The sequence below is a fragment of the Podarcis raffonei genome, chromosome 18 (assembly GCF_027172205.1).
Source record: "Podarcis raffonei isolate rPodRaf1 chromosome 18, rPodRaf1.pri, whole genome shotgun sequence".
Taxonomy (NCBI): domain Eukaryota; kingdom Metazoa; phylum Chordata; class Lepidosauria; order Squamata; family Lacertidae; genus Podarcis; species Podarcis raffonei.
Genome location: NC_070619.1, coordinates 12,026,276 through 12,043,563, shown reverse-complemented (window position 1 = coordinate 12,043,563; position 17,288 = coordinate 12,026,276). Strand labels below are relative to the sequence as shown.

At 47.8% G+C, this 17,288-nt stretch overlaps 2 protein-coding genes across 2 annotated transcripts in view; both read right to left on the bottom strand.

Moving 5' to 3' along the window:
* Nucleotides 1-17,288, bottom strand: part of SIRT6 (sirtuin 6) — a 245,771-nt gene that overhangs the window by 45,662 nt on the left and 182,821 nt on the right. The gene's annotated exons all lie outside the window — the stretch shown is intronic.
* PLVAP (plasmalemma vesicle associated protein) lies at nucleotides 705-10,699 on the bottom strand. The gene is made up of 6 exons (XM_053372951.1): nucleotides 10,279-10,699; nucleotides 6,231-6,327; nucleotides 4,573-5,186; nucleotides 3,119-3,323; nucleotides 1,911-2,004; nucleotides 705-1,003 (listed from the first exon to the last, which is right to left on the bottom strand). The coding sequence occupies exons 1-6, from the start codon at nucleotides 10,633-10,635 to the stop codon at nucleotides 997-999; spliced, it is 1,374 nt and encodes a 457-aa protein (XP_053228926.1). The 5' UTR covers nucleotides 10,636-10,699; the 3' UTR covers nucleotides 705-996.

The window sequence follows — 17,288 nt, the reverse complement described above, 5'->3', positions numbered from 1 at the left end:
CTGTTCTGGCTTCTGGGATAGCTGTGCAGCCTGAATTCACTCCATAAGATGTACACACACATTTCCCCTTACTTTTGAGGAGGGGAAAAGTGAGTCTTATAGAGCAAAAAATACAGTACCCTGTTTTATCATCACAACAACCCTGAAAGGTAGGAAAGGCAGTCTGTTCATTTTGCTATCTCATTTTCCCCACCACGCCCCCCAACTCAGTTTTCCACAATTGCACGTCATTTTTGGACGACGGCTATTTTTTCAGAAACCCTCCTTAAAAAACCTTTTAATGCAACTTTGCCGAAGACACACAGATTTCCCCCAGGCGATCTCCGCCGGACAGAACACATTTCTGCACATGCCTTTCGCTAAACAGATGTGTCTCCATGCATAATTTCCTGGAGCAAATGCATTTTTTGCACGAATCCGCCAGTCGGGGAACTGCGTCACAAAATTCGGGGTATGAATTTCAAACCGCCTTTTGCTCAGATTTAAGTTATTGAGCTTTCGCTTCTGGGAGGGCTAGCTGGGGGTATAATTGACCAAGCTCTTGAACATGCCTGCTTTAGAGCATCTAAATTTCTTGCGAGGGCTTTACAGATTCGTGGGACAAAACTGGATCAGGAAATGAGAAATGAATGATCCACTAAGAGGTTGGGGAGTAGAAATGTAAAACATTATTAATAGCGGTTATTATTATTTTTATGGGTGTAATGGCTGCTTGCGAAACACAACAAACCAAACAGACTGGCTGCATTTAGGATAAGACATATTAAATTGGGCATCAGTTGTGTCACCAGGAAGCAGCGAGGGTTTGGGGGAAGATACCAGGCAAGAGGGCAGTTTTCCCCATTCAGTGCTGATGTCCATTTCCGCTTTGATTCCCTGTCCCGTCCGAAATGCATCTCCAGGTGAGGAAATTTCCAAACTCCACACTCTCCCCGTTCCAACAATCGAGTCTTAATTCCCAGGTGCTGCTCCTGGAGGCCTCCGGTGCCGTTTCCTTTAACCGCTGTGGTGGGAAGAAATCAAATTTGGAATGAGGCTGAACCTGAGGAGTCCCAGCCTGCACAGGAGTCCCTGCCTCCAGAACCAGCGGAGGGCCTGGGCCTGAAGGGTCCTCCCCTGTGCTGGATCCTCAGGAGCAGGCAACAGCTGAGTCTGCTCTGGCCCCTGAGGTGATGGAGGACCCATTGCCTGCAGGTGCTCCACTCTCAGCCCCGTCAGAGGAAGCTGAGGTTGCCTCTGGGTCCGGGAACCCTCCAGCCTCTCCTGAGCTGCAGAGGCTCAGGGCAGAGAGGCGGAGGGAACTAAGTTCCCGCAGGAGGAGGGCTCGCCTCCAGGCCAGGAGAGGCGAGTCACCAGAGGATCGGGGCCGCCCTATGCCTCGGAGCAGATAAAAGCCAGCCAGGCCCAGGTTGCGGGAGCAATGTTGTTGGTAGGCTGTTCCTGCCAGCACCCTGTCCTGCTCTTCTGCCAGAGTTCCTGACCTCACCCGACTCCCTGCCTTGGACCCAGCTTCAGCTTTGACGGACAGCCTCCATACCGCACCCTCGACCTCGGACTGGACTTGGACCTCTCCACACGGTTAGCCCCTGGGACCAGCACACTGTTAAGGTCATTTTGAGTCCCAATTCTGTCTTCTGCGGCATTAGCTACGCCTCACAGTTTGGCGTCATATGCAAATTGGATGAGCAAGCCCTCAATTCTTTGTTGGTTGATCCCATGATTCCCTGACATATGGGACCTGATCCGCCCGCCCCCATAACCTGGGATCACCCCATATTGACACCACACCTTATCTACCGGGCTCTGACCCCAAAGCACCCAAACTTCCCAGCAACCCAACAGAACAGAAGCTCAGCCCCTTCTCTCTGCCCCATAGACCATATAAAAATCACATTTTTTCACTACAAGACCTGGGGGGTTGTCCCGCGGGGGCGGCTGGAGGCTGGTTCAGCAGCTTCCCGTTCTCCAAAAGGGGTTTTTTGTTCTCCGGAGTTCTCAATCGGTCTAAAGGAACACAAAGCAAACACATTCTGATGTACGGTTTTGCCTTCCAAACAGGAGCAACTGGCGCTTACCTCGTTTCCTACAAATCCACCCCAGGGTGTCTGTGTCATATTTTATTTGGATTTCTTCCACCAGGCGCATCGATTCTTGTACCTCATATCCCAGGGACAGTCCTGGATTTACAGAAGCCGTCCCAGTTTCCAATAGAACCCCAGAATGTCCTGTTTTCCCTTAGGATGTCCCTATTTTCATGGGAGAAACTTTGGAGGGGATGGAATAGGATGTCCCTATTTTCATGGGAGAAACTTTGGAGGGGATGGAATAGGACGTCCCTATTTTCAGGGGAGAAACGTCGGAGGGGATGGAATAGGACGTCCCTATTTTCATGGGAGAAACTTTGGAGGGGATGGAATAGGACGTCCCTATTTTCAGGGGAGAAACGTTGGAGGGGATGGAATAGGACGTCCCTATTTTCATGGGAGAACCGTTGGAGGGGATGGAATAGGACGTCCCTATTTTCAGGGGAGAAACGTTGGAGGGGATGGAATAGGATTTCCCTATTTTCACGGGAGAAACGTTGGAGTGGATGGAATAGGACGTCCCTATTTTCATGGGAGAAACTTTGGAGGGGATGGAATAGGACGTCCCTATTTTCAGGGGAGAAACGTTGGAGGGGATGGAATAGGACGTCCCTATTTTCAGGGGAGAAACGTTGGAGTGGGTGGAATAGGACGTCCCTATTTTCAGGGGAGAACCGTTGGAGGGGATGGAATAGGACGTCCCTATTTTCAGGGGAGAAACGTTGGAGTGGGTGGAATAGGACGTCCCTATTTTCATGGGAGAAACGTTTGAGGGGATGGAATAGGACGTCCCTATTTTCAGGGGAGAAACGTTGGAGGGGATGGAATAGGATTTCCCTATTTTCACAGGAGAAACGTTGGAGTGGATGGAATAGGACGTCCCTATTTTCATGGGAGAACCGTTGGAGGGGATGGAATTGGATTTCCCTATTTTCACGGGAGAAACGTTGGAGTGGATGGAATAGGATGTCCCTATTTTCATGGGAGAAACATTGGAGGGGATGGATGGAGCCAAGTGGGGTGGGTTGACTCACCGGCACTGATTTGTATTCCCGGGGAGGCAGGATTCGGCTGCACGACTGCACCTGATCTTCCAGGGAAGATTTGTGGGCTGGAAACCGAACCAGCAGTATTCACGACTCTCCCTGTGTTCCAAGTGCCCCCCATCGTGTTGGCGCCGCCGGACGAAACGGGGCTCGCCGGTCTCACAAACGGGTTGCTGGGGAACGAAGAAGTCCCCTGCGAAGCAAAGAACCCCAATATCTCCTCTGAACGAGTCCTGCAATATTTCAGCAGAGCTGCGCGGGTGGAGAGGCTTCAAGGGGCCATATTTGGGCCCCCAGGAAGCTCCCCGACGGCCCTTCTGCCAACTCCGGCAGGTAACAACCAACCGTCTTGCCAACCCTTCCATGCCCAGTTCCGTTTATATCTGGGTTTGGTGGAACTTCTGTGCTTTCAATCCCCAACAACAACGTGGTGAGGTAGGCTGAGAGCGAGCGACTGACCCTAAGCTCACACCCGGTGAGTTTTGTGGCTAAGTGGGGAGATTCGAACCCAGCTCTCCCAGGTCTCGTCATGACAGCAGCCCCCTCTCTTTATCCCCCAATACCTACCCATAAGGTTTGCCCCGATATTTATTCCATTAACCCACTTTGCCCCTAAACAATAGGGTGGTGATTGGTGATGTGGTAATGCTGTATTGTATTATTTATGCAAATTGACTTTCTCTGGAGTTAAAGATCTGACTGGGACAAACCTCGTTACGTTGAGCTGGTATTTTGCACAATTTGTATACGGTGTCTGTTTGATCATGTGTGGTTTGCTGTGCCTCATAAAGGACATTAAAATAAAACCTCCCTAAACAGGGCTGCCTTCAGATGTCTTCTAAAAGTCAGATAGTTGTTTATTTCCTTGACATCGGATGGGAGAGGGTGCCACCACCGAGAAGGCCCTGTCCCTGGTTCCCTAGAACCTCACTTCTCGAAGGGAGGGAACTGCCAGAAGGCCCTCGGTGCTGGATCTTGTTATAATGAGGCTATTATTGGACGGTAACGGAAAACTAATAAAATTATGATCCAAAAACGAAAAAGGGAAAGGGCATGCGAGGAGCGCCGGAATTGTGGCTTCTTACCCTGAGATTACCCTAGGATTAAACCACAGAGCCTAGGACTTGCTGATCAGAAAGTCAGCAGTTCGAATCCCTGCAATGATGGGGTGAGCTCCCGTTGCTCTGTCCCATCTCCTGCCAACCTAGCAGTTCAAAAGCACGTCAAGGTGCAAGTAGATAAATAGGTACCGCTCCGGCAGGAAGGTAAACAGCGTTTCCGTGCGCTGCTCTGGTTCGCCAGAAGCGGCTTAGTCCTGCTGGCCACATGACCCGGAAGCTGTACGCCGGCTCCCTCGGCCAGTAAAGAGAGATGAGCGCCGCAACCCCAGAGTCGGCCGCAACTGGACCTAATGGTCAGGGGTCCCTTTACCTTTACCTTACCCTGAGATTCAGGCATGCTGTCTTGCTCTGCTGTAACTGCAGCTGAAGGGTCTCCTTCTCCCCAACCAACTGCTGTCTCTCCACATACATCTTCTTGGTCTCCGCATCCTGGGCGTCTCGGAGGATCTGCTTCTCCCTCTCGCACTGTAATTTTTGGGCGCCCGCTTGGCGCTCCTTCTCCTGCAAGCTCTGGGTGCAAGTGGCCTTCTCTCTTTGCAGCCTCCCGGTCTCCTCGGCTGCGTTGCTCACTTTCTGGTCCACCTGCCTGGCCAGCACCTCGAACTGGTCCCGCAGGGTGTCAGTCAGTATGCGGAAGTCCTGACGGGCACTGGCGACCTGGTAGCAGGTGGTGAACTTGGACATGACCTGCTCAAAGGACGATCTCAGGTTCTCCGGGACGGGATTCAGTTTGGACAGGACTTGAGAAGCCAAGTTTTCGTAGGTCTGCATCCGCGACTGCTCTCCCAGCCGGTCGATCTCGCAAGCTTGCTTCTCCTTCTCAGTCCGGTCCAGTTGGTCCTGCAGGTTTTTCTGGACGCCGGACAAGGCACCTTGCTCCAGTTGGCTTCTCAGCTGCAGAGCGGCCAGTTTTTCCTGCAGAGAGTCGATCCGAACTGCGGGACGTTCGAAAAAGGAGAGAAAGACAAAATGATATGGAAAAAAAAAAGTTTTGGATAACTTTTGTTTAAAAAAAACAGAGGCTTTTTTGTAAGGTATTATAGGTGGAAAATAAAATAAAAAGTTGTTTTTTATTTACCAATAAATAACCAAAAGAAAATAATATCTGCCAAAATAAAATAAAAAGTTGTTTATGTGTGCAGTGACAGCAGCAAGGGGCTGTTTCCATCCCCCAAAAACTCAAGGGTCAGAGAGATAGATAGATAGATAGATAGATAGATAGATGATAGATAGACAGACAGAAATAGATAGATAAATATAGATAGATAGGTGTTAGATAGATAGATAGATAGATAGATAGATAGATGATAGATAGATAGATATAGATAGATGTTAGATAGATAGAGATAAAGAGATGATAGATAGATAGATAGATAGATATAGATGAAAGATAGATAGATAGATAGATGATAGAGAGAGAGAGAGAGAGATGATAAATAGATAAAAAATAAAATAAAATGTCCAGTAGCACCTTAGAGACCAACTAAATTGTTGTTGTTGTTGCTGTTGTTGTTGTTGTTGTTGTTATTATTATTATTATTATTATTATTATTATTATTATTTCTTATGGGGGGGAGGCAGGATTTCTGGCGGCAGCTGGGCTTTGCACGGATCTCTAGGGGCAGCCTTTCCTGGCCATAGCTGTCAACTTTTCTCTTTTCTTGCGAGGAATCCTATTTGGAATAAGGGAATTTCCCTTAAAAAACGGGAAACGTTGACAGCTATGTTCCTGGCATGGCCAACCCTACACCTGTGGCTGATCAGCCTTCAGGGACTCATTCAGAGAACCAGCGGGCACCAGCTGTCTTCGGCCGAACTTCCACCAGCCATAGCCTCAAGGCTAGATTAATAATAATAATAATAAAATTTTATTTATATCCCACCCTCTCCAGCCAAAGCCGGGCTCAGGGCGGCTAACAACAGTAAAAATAGCACAGTTTCCGATTACCGCAATGCGCCCCGGGCGGGGCTGCCCTTACCTTGAGTCGTCATATTCAGAAGGTACAAGTTGTAAGCACATTCCCGGCTCATCTGTTGGGCAAGTGTGTCCTGCCTTCGCTGCTCATGACATTTTAACTGGGGGAAGATGGAGAGGGTGGGTGGGTTAGGATCAAGCGATTTGGGGTGGGAGAGGAAAATAAGCAGAGCTGACACTGACTGGTTTCCCCCCTTTGGGAGATTCGATGGAGAAAGCAGCTTAAAGTATTACTAATAATTATTATTAATTATTATTATTGATCACTATTAATCATTATTAATTAGTGTTAATTCAAACTGCGGGAGGCAGTGGAAGACAGGAGTGCCTGGCGTGTTCTGGTCCATGGGGTCATGAAGAGTCGGACACGACTAAACAACAACAAGTGTTAATTAGTATTGCTTATTGCTTATTATTATTGCTCTTCTTCTTCTTTGGCGATCCCTCGTAGCCGAGTAAAATTGTCTTCCATAAACACAGTTTTAACAGTGAGTCCGTAAGTGACTGTGGAGGCCAATTCTGGATCCCCACGTCCTTCCACAGTGGGGACATTGGTTTCCAGGCAGGAGTTGATCCTGGCGAGGGTTTGCCAAGCGCACCTTCCTCTTAGCACGTTTCTCCCTTGCGCCCTGAGTTCGAGTGGCTCCAAAGCCCAGGACACCTTTGGGAAAGGCTGTTCTCCAACTGGAGCGCTTGCAGGCCAGTGTTTCCCAATTGTCAGTGTTTATACTACATTTTTTTTAGATTTGCCTTGAGAGAGTTTTTGAACCTCTTTTGTTGACCACCAGCATTACGCTTTCCATTTTTAAGTTCAGAATAGAGGAGTTGCTTTGGAAGACGATCATCAGACATCCGAACAACATGGCCAGTCCAACGAAGTTGATGTTGAAGAATCATCGCTACAATACTGGCGATCTTTGCTTCTTCCAGTACACTGGCATTAGTTCGCCTGTCTTCCCAAGTGATGTGTAAAATATTTCGGAGACACCGTTGATGGAATCTTTCGAGGAGTTGGAGATGGGGTTTATAAGTGGTCCATGTTTCCCAAGCATGCAGTAAAATTGGTAGTACAATAGCTTTGTAAAAAAGCATTTTGGTTTCCCTGCGAATGTCCCACTCTGCACTTCAATCGGGAGAAAGCCGCACTCGCAGAGCTCAGGCGATGCTGGATTTCAGCATCAATGTTGGCCCTTGTGGAAAGATAACTGCCTAGGTAGGAGAAGTGATCGACACTTTCCAACGCTACATCATTGAGTTGGATTTAATGGAATGCCCCAGGCCCTAATATATTTTACCTGTTTCCAGGCAGGTGGTTCCTTCCTAGGGGTGGGGGCAGAAACTGGTCCTTTCCTCTCATTTTTCCCACCCCCAATCTGAAGCTCGGTTTTCGACATTTCCATGACACCCTTTTAAACCCCTCATGGAAATTTATCAGCATCTCAGCGTAAATTTCTCCCGGCAAACACATTTTTTTTGTGTGTGTTTTGCCTAAGATTAATTTTCCTTCTCTCTCTTTTTTTTGCAAAGCAATTCCCTCCCCCTGCCGTAATGCTTCCTTGAATGTTATTCTCTCCAGCATTTTGATGCAAATATCACCCTAGCTTGGGAATTTGGGGACACATTACTCTGTCAGGAGAACTTCACTGAAAAATTCAGAGAAGGGTGGATTTGAAAAGATGACTGTTTTTCGGTTAGTTTACTTTTTCTCTGTTATTATTGCTATTATTCATCATCAATCTTTATTATGGTCAGGGACCCAACAAATCATTACAAAACAATACACAATTCCTACAGCCTACCTCCAGGTTAAACAAGCATTTTGTTTAGAATATAGGGATCATTTGTTCTTGCAACCACCGATAAAAACTTTGCCACTGCTAATGTTCTAACATTTGTCCAGTCTTCCAATAGGAACCTGACATAGTGAGCCTCTGATTTTCCCAGGAAAGGTACCAGCAAGGGTAATATCAGTTCAGCCCTGGCTTGCTCATATTTTGCACAGTGCAACAAAATATGTTTTATGGGGTCGATGTCTTGAGCAGACGAGCAAATTCTGTCCTGGTAGGGAACTCCTCTCAACACTGCAGAAGGAAAGACATTTAGTCTGGCTTTGGGGGAAAGCCTTCGATAGTTTGGTACTGTCAGGTTTTTAATGTAAGATGTTAACTTAAAGACATGCCCATATTGTACTCCTACTGCCAGCGGACTACAGACTGCGTGTGATCGAGAGCGCAAGTCACTGTGTGCATTATCCCATAATCTTTGCTTTAACATCTTTTGGGCGCCTTCATAACCCAGGTAATACAGTTCGGTAATACAATCATTCTTATCATCATTATCATTATTATTTAGCAGGCAATGCAATATATAATATGCAGCAGCCATTATGGCAAACAGGCATTCCCTATAAAGAAGAAAGACCAACAGGAAGAAAATTATAACAATACAAATTATTCATATCAACGTCTTCTGTTTAGGAGCTGTTTGTGGGAGCTCAATGCTCCTGGATATGAAAGCACGTCACAAAAACATAACAATTCAAAATAAACTTATCACTTTTACATGGGCCTCAAAGCATTCTCAGTTTGTGTGTCCATCCACCCCCCACTAATTCAATATCCAACAACATTGCGTACCATAGACTCATAAAATCGTAGAATTGGAAGGGACACTCAAGGGTCATCCAGCCCAACCCCCAGGGCCGGACTTAGTTTTGATGAGACCCTCAGCTCCTGAAGGTTATTGCTTATTTTGCAGAGGACTGACCAACAGATGCTGTCTGCAAACAGCTGTGTCATGACTGTTGAAAGATTGTCTGCCTACATCTTGTTGCTAAAGGGAAAGAGGGGCTGAATGTTCAGCTATTGCTATAATGATTGTAAATAGTGCTTGCAAAAGGGTAAAAGAGGATTGGGAAATGACAGAGCCAGCACATAACATACAGTGAAACAGGGACGTTCTATTCCATCCCCTCCAACATTTATCCCGTGAGAATAGGGACGTCCTATTCCATCCCCTCCAACGTTTCTCCCGTGAAAAGAGGGACGTCCTATTCCATCCCCTCCAACGTTTCTCCCGTGAAAAGAGGGCCATCCTATTCCATCCCCTCCAACGTTTCTCCCGTGAAAATAGGGACGTCCTATTCCATCCCCTCCAACGTTTCTCCCGTGAAAATAGGGACGTCCTCTTCCATCCCCTCCAACGTTTCTCCCGTGAAAATAGGGACGTCCTCTTCCATCCCCTCCAACGTTTCTCCCCTGAAAATAGGGACATCCTATTCCATCCCCTCCAACGTTTCTCCCCTGAAAATAGGGATGTCCTATTCCATCCCCTCCAACGTTTCTCCCCTGAAAATAGGGACATCCTATTCGATCCCCTCCAACGTTTCTCCCGTGAAAATAGGGACGTCCTATTCCATCCCCTCCAATGTTTCTCCTGTGAAAATAGGGACGTCTTATTCCATCCCCTCCAACGTTTCTCCCCTGAAATTAGGGATATCCTATTCCATCCCCTCCAACGTTTCTCCCCTGAAATTAGGGATATCCTATTCCATCCCCTCCAACGTTTCTCCCCTGAAAATAGGGACGTCTTATTCCATCCCCTCCAACGTTTCTCCCCTGAAAAGAGGGACGTCCTATTCCATCCCCTCCAACGTTTCTCCCCTGAAAATAGGGACGTCTTATTCCATCCCCTCCAACGTTTCTCCCCTGAAAATAGGGACGTCTTATTCCATCCCCTCCAACGTTTCTCCCCTGAAAATAGGGACGTCTTATTCCATCCCCTCCAACGTTTCTCCCCTGAAAATAGGGACGTCCTATTCCATCCCCTCCAACATTTCTCCCCTGAAAAGAGGGACGTCCTATTCCATCCAAACCGGGACGTCTTCTGTAAATCCAGGACTGTCCTTGGAAAACAGGGACGTTTGGAGGGTCTGAAATAAACACCCCAACACATAGCACACAGGCCCATCTCTGCGTGCATGCGAGCGTCTGGTGTTGGTGGGAACCCGCTGAGATCTTCCAGCCCAACCCCTCTGCGGTCTCTTTGCTGACCTTCTCGTTGTTGCAGGCCACCAATGTCTTGTTGCAGCTGCTGGCCTTGTTCTTGTTCAGGTTGGCCTCCACATGGCTGGCGTTGAGCCGCTTCTTGAAGTCGTCGATTTCGCGGCTGTGCTCCTGGTTCTTATTGTTGCATTGCAAAAGCCTCTCCTGCAAGACTTTCTGGTGTTTCTTGGCACTCTCCTCCGAGTTTCCGTACACCATGAAAAGCACCAGCCCCAGGATGATGAGGAACTGGATGAGCGAGAGGAAGAGGAAGAAATATTTCATGTAGAAGCCGCAGTCCCTCTTATTAGGGTTCTGCTTCAACTCCAAGCCCAGCTTGGCCATCGTGTAAGGGTTCTTCTCCATCTCGCCACCAACTGCCTTGGCCAACGTCGAAGGAGCCGCTTTTGGGTCAGCCGGGCGGGGACTCCAATTCCCCCAGTGTTTATATTGCCTCCTTCCTCTCGCCTGACTCCATCCTGCCTGTCCGGAAAAAGCTGCTGGTTCCTGGTTATCAAAAGGGGCCCCCTTGTCACCGGGAGATTTCTCGGGGGGCGGCCTCTTGTGGCTCCTTCCCCCTTGTTTTTGTTTTTTCGGCCGATGGGAACAAGGCCAAGGCGGCCTCGCCTTGGCCAGTCTGGTCCCCAGGGTGCCCCGAAAGACGTCAGCCGGGGCAAAGGCATAGACGGAACAGGAGAATCGTCGAATTTCAGAGGGACAAGGGCCCTCCGAAGATCCTCTAGTCCAACTCTCTGCGGTGCAGGAGTCTTTTGCCGGTTGTGGGGCTCCAAGCCACAACCCTGAGATGGCCGTCCGGCTGAGCTCTATCCCAGGAGCCCCGGAGTCTCCTTGGCATGGAGGGCAAAGAGGGGGCAATACCCCACTAACTTCGGCCTGCATTCCCCCCCCCACATCAGCCCCAGGCCCTATCACCCAGAATGTCCTTAGCCCCTAAAGCAGGGGCACATACAAAAAGGGAGTTTGTTGTTGTTTTTAAAGACATTTGATATTATTATTATTATTATTATTATTATTATTATTATTATTATTATTTTATTTATACCCCGCCCTCCCTAGCCAGAGCCAGGCTAAGGGCAGCTAACAACAGTAAAATTACAGTAAAAACATAATGGGGGGGCAATTTAAAATACAGGTTAAAATGCAATTTAAAAATATATAGAACTGTGTGTGTGTTTTAAAGCTTCCAAGCCTTTAGCATGGGGAAAATCAGAAAACCAGGGGGCGTCCGACTTCTGTTGAAATAAAATGAGGAAATCAGAGGGAAGCACACTCCTTCTTCCATGGGACGGCCCTCAAGATATTGGAAGATGGCTCTCCCATCTCTTTTCAGTCTCCTCTTTCCCAGGCTGAACATCCCCAGCTCCTTTGACCGTTCCTCATCAGGCTCGGTTTCCAGACCTTTTATCATCTTGGTCTCCCTCCTCTGCTCACCTTCCAGCTTGTCCACATCCTTCTTAAATTGTGGTGCCCAGAACTGGACACAGTATCCCAGGTGTGGTCTGACCAAGGCAGAATATTTCTCTGCAAGGAGGAAGGAAATGGGGAAAGCTTTCCAATGGTCTTTGGACTGCAGGGGCTCACACCTCCCTGTAAATACAGTCTGGCAAGTACCTGTTCAGCTGACCACACTTATCAATATGCGTAAGAGATTCAGGAACTTAGTATTTACCATCTCCAAGGAATGGCCAGGCTACCCAGAAAAGGCAATTGATAAGGCATGATTGATCAGGTATCCTGGCAGACAGGAGAGAAGCAACATACTTCAATATCTGCTGTGGACCACCTCTTTCTGTGATGTATGCATGATATTTTGGGGGGTGGTCTTGAGCTACAAGGGACATGGGTGGCACTGTGGGTTAAACCACAGAGCCTAGGACTTGCCGATCAGAAGGTCAGCGGTTCGAATCCCCACGACGACGGGGTGAGCTCCCGTTGCTCGGTCCCTGCTCCTGCCAACCTAGCAGTTCGAAAGCACCTCAAAGTGCAAGTAGATAAATAGGTACCGCTCCGGCGGGAAGGTAAATGGCGTTTCCGTGCGCTGCTCTGGTTCGCCAGAAGCGGCTTAGCCCTGCTGGCCACATGACCCGGAAGCTGTACGCCGGCTCCCTCGGCCAGTAAAGCGAGATGAGCGCCGCAACCCCAGAGTCGGCCACGACTGGACCTAATGGTCAGGGGTCCCTTTACCTTTACCTTTATATAAGGGCTTGAGCACCAATGTTCTGGGTTCCTCCTCCCTCCTGCGTGTGGGGAGTGAGGGCCCTGTTCAATAAAGATCAGGCTTACTAGCTGCTTTGCTTCTCAATATTCTCTGCTTGGCCTCTGCTATTTTCTCCTACGATAGAGAACCTACATAAGGACTCTGTAAGGGCTCTTGGGTACCCCATAAGGGGAAAGGAGCAGGTTTTTTTCTTATACCAATAGCTTTGCGAGGGTGATCTCTTAACAACTCCTAACAGCACCTTAACAAGCCAGACTTCCCGGGATTTGGGGAATAATTGGCAGTTGCCTGGATTTCTCCCTGTTTGGGGGTTGTTGGTTGTTGTTTTTTTGCCTCCGTCTTCTTTTGTTTGCAAAACGCCCTGCAGCTTTTTCAAAGGGAAGTCTATAAATCATCTAAACAATTAACCAGATCTAACCCCATCATCTTGCGATTTGGGACAGATATCTGGCAGCTTTGCTCGGTTCAACTGTTCAGGTCCTTTTGTCTTTCTGAATTGTTCTTGGCGCCTGTCCTAAGTGTTTCCCCCCAAACACGTCAAACGCTTGCATACCAAAACAAGCCCATTATTGCAATCGCCGTCCTTTAAAATCTGGCTCCGCTCCAACTAACTTTAATCCCTAGAATGGAAGGGACGCCAGAGGTCATGTAGTCCAACCCACCCAGCAACTCCTTCTTTCTTCTTTGGCGATCCCTCGTAGCGAGTAAGATTGTCTTCCATAAACACGGTTTTAGCAGTGAGTCCATAAGTGACTGTGGAGGCCAATTCTGGATCCCCACGTCCTTCCACAGTGGGGACATTGGTTTCCAGGCAGGAGTTGATCAAGGTGTGGATTTGCCAAGCATGCCTTTCTCTTAGCACGTTTCTCTCTTGCGTCCTGAGTTCGAGTGTCTTCAAAACCCACGACACCTTTGGGAAAGGCTGTTCTCCAACTGGAGCACTCGCAGGAAAGGGTTTCCCAGTTATCAGTGTTTATACTACTTTTTTTTTTTAAAGATTTGCCTTGAGAGAGTCTTTGAACCTCTTTTGTTGACCACCAGCATCACACTTTCCGTTTTTAAGTTTGGAATAGAGTGGTTGCTTTGGAAGACGATAATCAGGCATCCGCACAACATGACCAGGCCAACAAAGTTGATGTTGAAGAATCATCACTTCAACACTGGTGATCTTTGCTTCTTCCAGTACACTGGCATTAGTTTGCCTGTCTTCCCAAGTGGTGTGTAAAATATTTCGGAGACACCGTTAATGGAATTTTTCGAGGAGTTGGAGATGGCTTTTGTAAGTGGTCCATGTTTCTCAAGCATACAGTAAGGTTGGTAGTACAATAGCTTTGTAAACAAGCATTTTGGTTTCCCTGGGAATGACCCAGTCCTCAAACACTCTGCACTTCAATCAGGAGAAAGCCACACTCGCAGAGCTCAGGCGATGCTGGATTTTGGGATCAATGTTGGCCCTTGTGGAAAGATAACTGCCCAGGTAGGAGAATTGACCGACATTTCCCCTAACCTAGCTTTAGACAAGGCACAACACAATTTATTGATTTATTCAGAGGGTTTTCATCTCCACTCTTGAGCCGCCATAAATCAAAGGCGCAGCATGAAAGGAAAAGGGGATGGGGAGGGTAGAGGAAAGAAGGGGATGCTGATTGTATAGGTAAAGAAACAGAGCGGGCTATTTCTCTTTGTAGCGTGAGATTCAGGGAGATGAAGAGGGTCCCGCATTCAGCCGGAGAGCCCAAATTGCCACAGGAACTGTCTCTTGGTTTTCCTCTGAGCCTGGAAGGGTGGTGGCCAGCTGGCGCTATTTCTAGCTCTGAAAAGGAAGCCCCAGGAGCCAAGAGCGAAATCCGGTAGTTCGGGAGTAGCTCAGAGGTGACCAGACGTCTTTGGGGAAAGGGATGGGGACAGCATTCAAAGCTATTGAGGAGGAGAGACACATTCCCTGCAGGCCTCTATCCCCAAAGGAAAAAGGAAAAGAAAATGGTGCTCATTTAATGTCTTGATTCCAATATGTTGTTGTTTAGTCGTTTAGTCGTGTCCACCTCTTTGTGACCCCCTGGACCAGAGCATGCCAGGCACTCCTGTCTTCCACTGCCTCCCGCAGTTTGGTCAAACTCATGCTGGTCGCTTCGAGAACACTGTCCCACCATCTCGTCCTCCGTCATCCCCTTCTCCTTGTGCCCTCCATCTTTCCCAACATCAGGGTCTTTTCCAGGGAGTCTTATCTTCTCATGAGGTAGCCAAAGTCTTGGAGCCTCAGCTTCAGGATCTGTTCTTCCAGTGAGCACTCAGGGCTGATTTCCTTCCGAATGGAGAGGTTGGATCTTCTTGCAGTCCATGGGACTCTCAAGAGTCTCCTCCAGCACCAGAATTCAAAAGCATCCATTCTTCGGCGATCGGCCTTCTTTATGGTCCAGCTCTCACTTCCATACATCACGACTGGGAAAACCAGAGCTTGAACTATACAGACCTTTGTTGGCAAGGTGATGTCTCTGCTTTTTAAGATGCTGTCTAGGTTTGTCATTGCTTTTCTCCCAAGAAGCAGGCGTCTTTTAATTTCGTGGCTGCTGTCACCATCTGCAGAGATCATGGAGCCCAAGAAAGTAAAATCTCTCACTGCCTCCATTTCTTCCCCTTCTAGTTTCCCTAAAGCGGCTGAGAGGGGGGTTTTGTCATCTGGGCAGCCTGGGACCCCCAGACGCATGGCCCAGGATTGCACCCTGGGAAGGTCACTTTGGTTCTGCTTTCACAGTTTTTTGGCTCCCCCCCCCCCGGAGGAGTACTCCATCATCTCTCAAGACACATGGGTGCTGACAATGTGTGCAAGCTTGGGGAAATGTGTTTGGTGCAATTACGTATGAAAAGGAGAAATGCACACTCGGGGTTTGCAAAGCAGAAATGGAGAGAGAAAGCCAAATTTCCTTCATCCCTAAAGATGAAGTGATCGTATGCTGCTCCCTCATGGTCAACTCATAAACTGCACTCACGAGGCAAAGGACTCCTGGATGAGTCCAGCAAAAGGCGACTCTGGGGTTGCACCGCTCATCTCGCTTTCAGGCCGAGGGAGCCAGCGTTTGTCCGCAGACAGCTTTCCAGGTCGTGTGGCCAGCAGGACTAAACCGCTTCTGGCGCATGACGGAAACCAGAGCAGCGCACGGAAACTCCATTTACCTTCCCGCTGCAGTGGTACCTATTTATCTACTTGCACTTTGACATGCTTTCGAACTGCTAGGTTGTCAGGAGCAGGGACTGAGCAACGGGAGCTCACCCCGTCGTCGCGGGGATTCGAACCTCTGACCTTCTGATCGGCAAGCCCAAGAGGCTCTGTGGTTTAGACCACAGTGCCACCAGCATCCAACACACGACCCCTGCTAGATCAGGCTATAGGGTATGGGGTTGCCAGATGTTCTCTTTTTGTACTACCAACCTTACTGTATGCTTGTGAAACATGGACCACTTATAAACGCCACCTCCAACTCCTCGAAAGATTCCATCAACAGTATCTCTGAAAATTTGTACACATCACCTGGGAAGACAGGCGAACTAATACCAGTGTACTGGAAGAAGCAAAGATCATCAGTATTGAAGCAATGATTCTTCAACATCAGCTTCGTTGGACTGGCCATGTTGTGCGGATGCCTGATGATCGTCTTCCAAAGTAACTACTCTATTCCGAACTTAAAAATGGAAAGCGTAATGCTGGTGGTCAACAAAAGAGGTTCAAAAACTCTCTCAAGGCAAATCTTTAAAAATGTAGTATAAACACAGACAATTGGGAAACACTGGCCTGCGAGAGCTCCAGCTGGAGAACAGCCTTGACCAAAGGTGTCATGGGCTTTGAAGACACTCGAACTCAGGACGCAAGGGAGAAATGTGCCAAGAGGAAGGCAGGCTTGGCAAACCCTCACCGGGATCAACTCCCGCCCGGAAACCAATGTCCTCACTGTGGAAGGACGCGTGGATCCAGAATTGGCCTCTACAGTCCCTTACGGACTCACTGCTAAAACCGTGTTCATGGAAGACAATCTTACTCGGCTATGAGGGATCGCCAGAGAGGAAGAAGAAGATAGGGGGTTGGGTTGCCATATGTCCTATTTCCCCCGGACGCGACTTCTTTTCCAGAATTAAAATTTCTGTCCGGGCATTTGACAAAACATCCAGGTTTTTTCTTTCGGTGTTTTTGTTTCCAGTAACCCAAGGGAAAAATCCTAGTGCCTTTTACTCAGATCTAAGCAGGCCTGCAGCGGAGAATCGCGATCCACCAGGAATCTTTTTAATGTTTGGCAGAAATGACGAGCAGAATCCGAAACCAGGGAAGAGAAGCAGCGCAAGAAGAATGGAAAAAGTTCAAGGACTATTTAAAGAAATATTACAAAATTAATGAAAGTTAGAATGATGTTGGACTGGAAAGTAAATGGTTACTATCAGTAATGGTTAAGACAAGGAGAATAAGGAAGATTAGTTTAAAATTTTAATTAAAATAAGGGAAGATTTGCTGAGTAATTGATAAGAACTTGGAATACAGAAAAGGGAGGCATGAGGAAGTCGGGGAAGAAAGGTATAAGAAACTAAGATTTGAAATGGTACATGTTTTTTGTTCTGTTTTTGTTTTTTGTTTGTTTATGTATTTGTTATATGTTTGTGTTGTTATAAAAATCTGTAATAAAAAATCATTATAAAAAAAAAAAAAAGGAATCTTTTTAATGTTGCGTTCCTTGCTTCTGCAAGGGAGAAGGGAACACCAAGAGGAAAAACCACAACAAGGCAGACTTACTTGGTT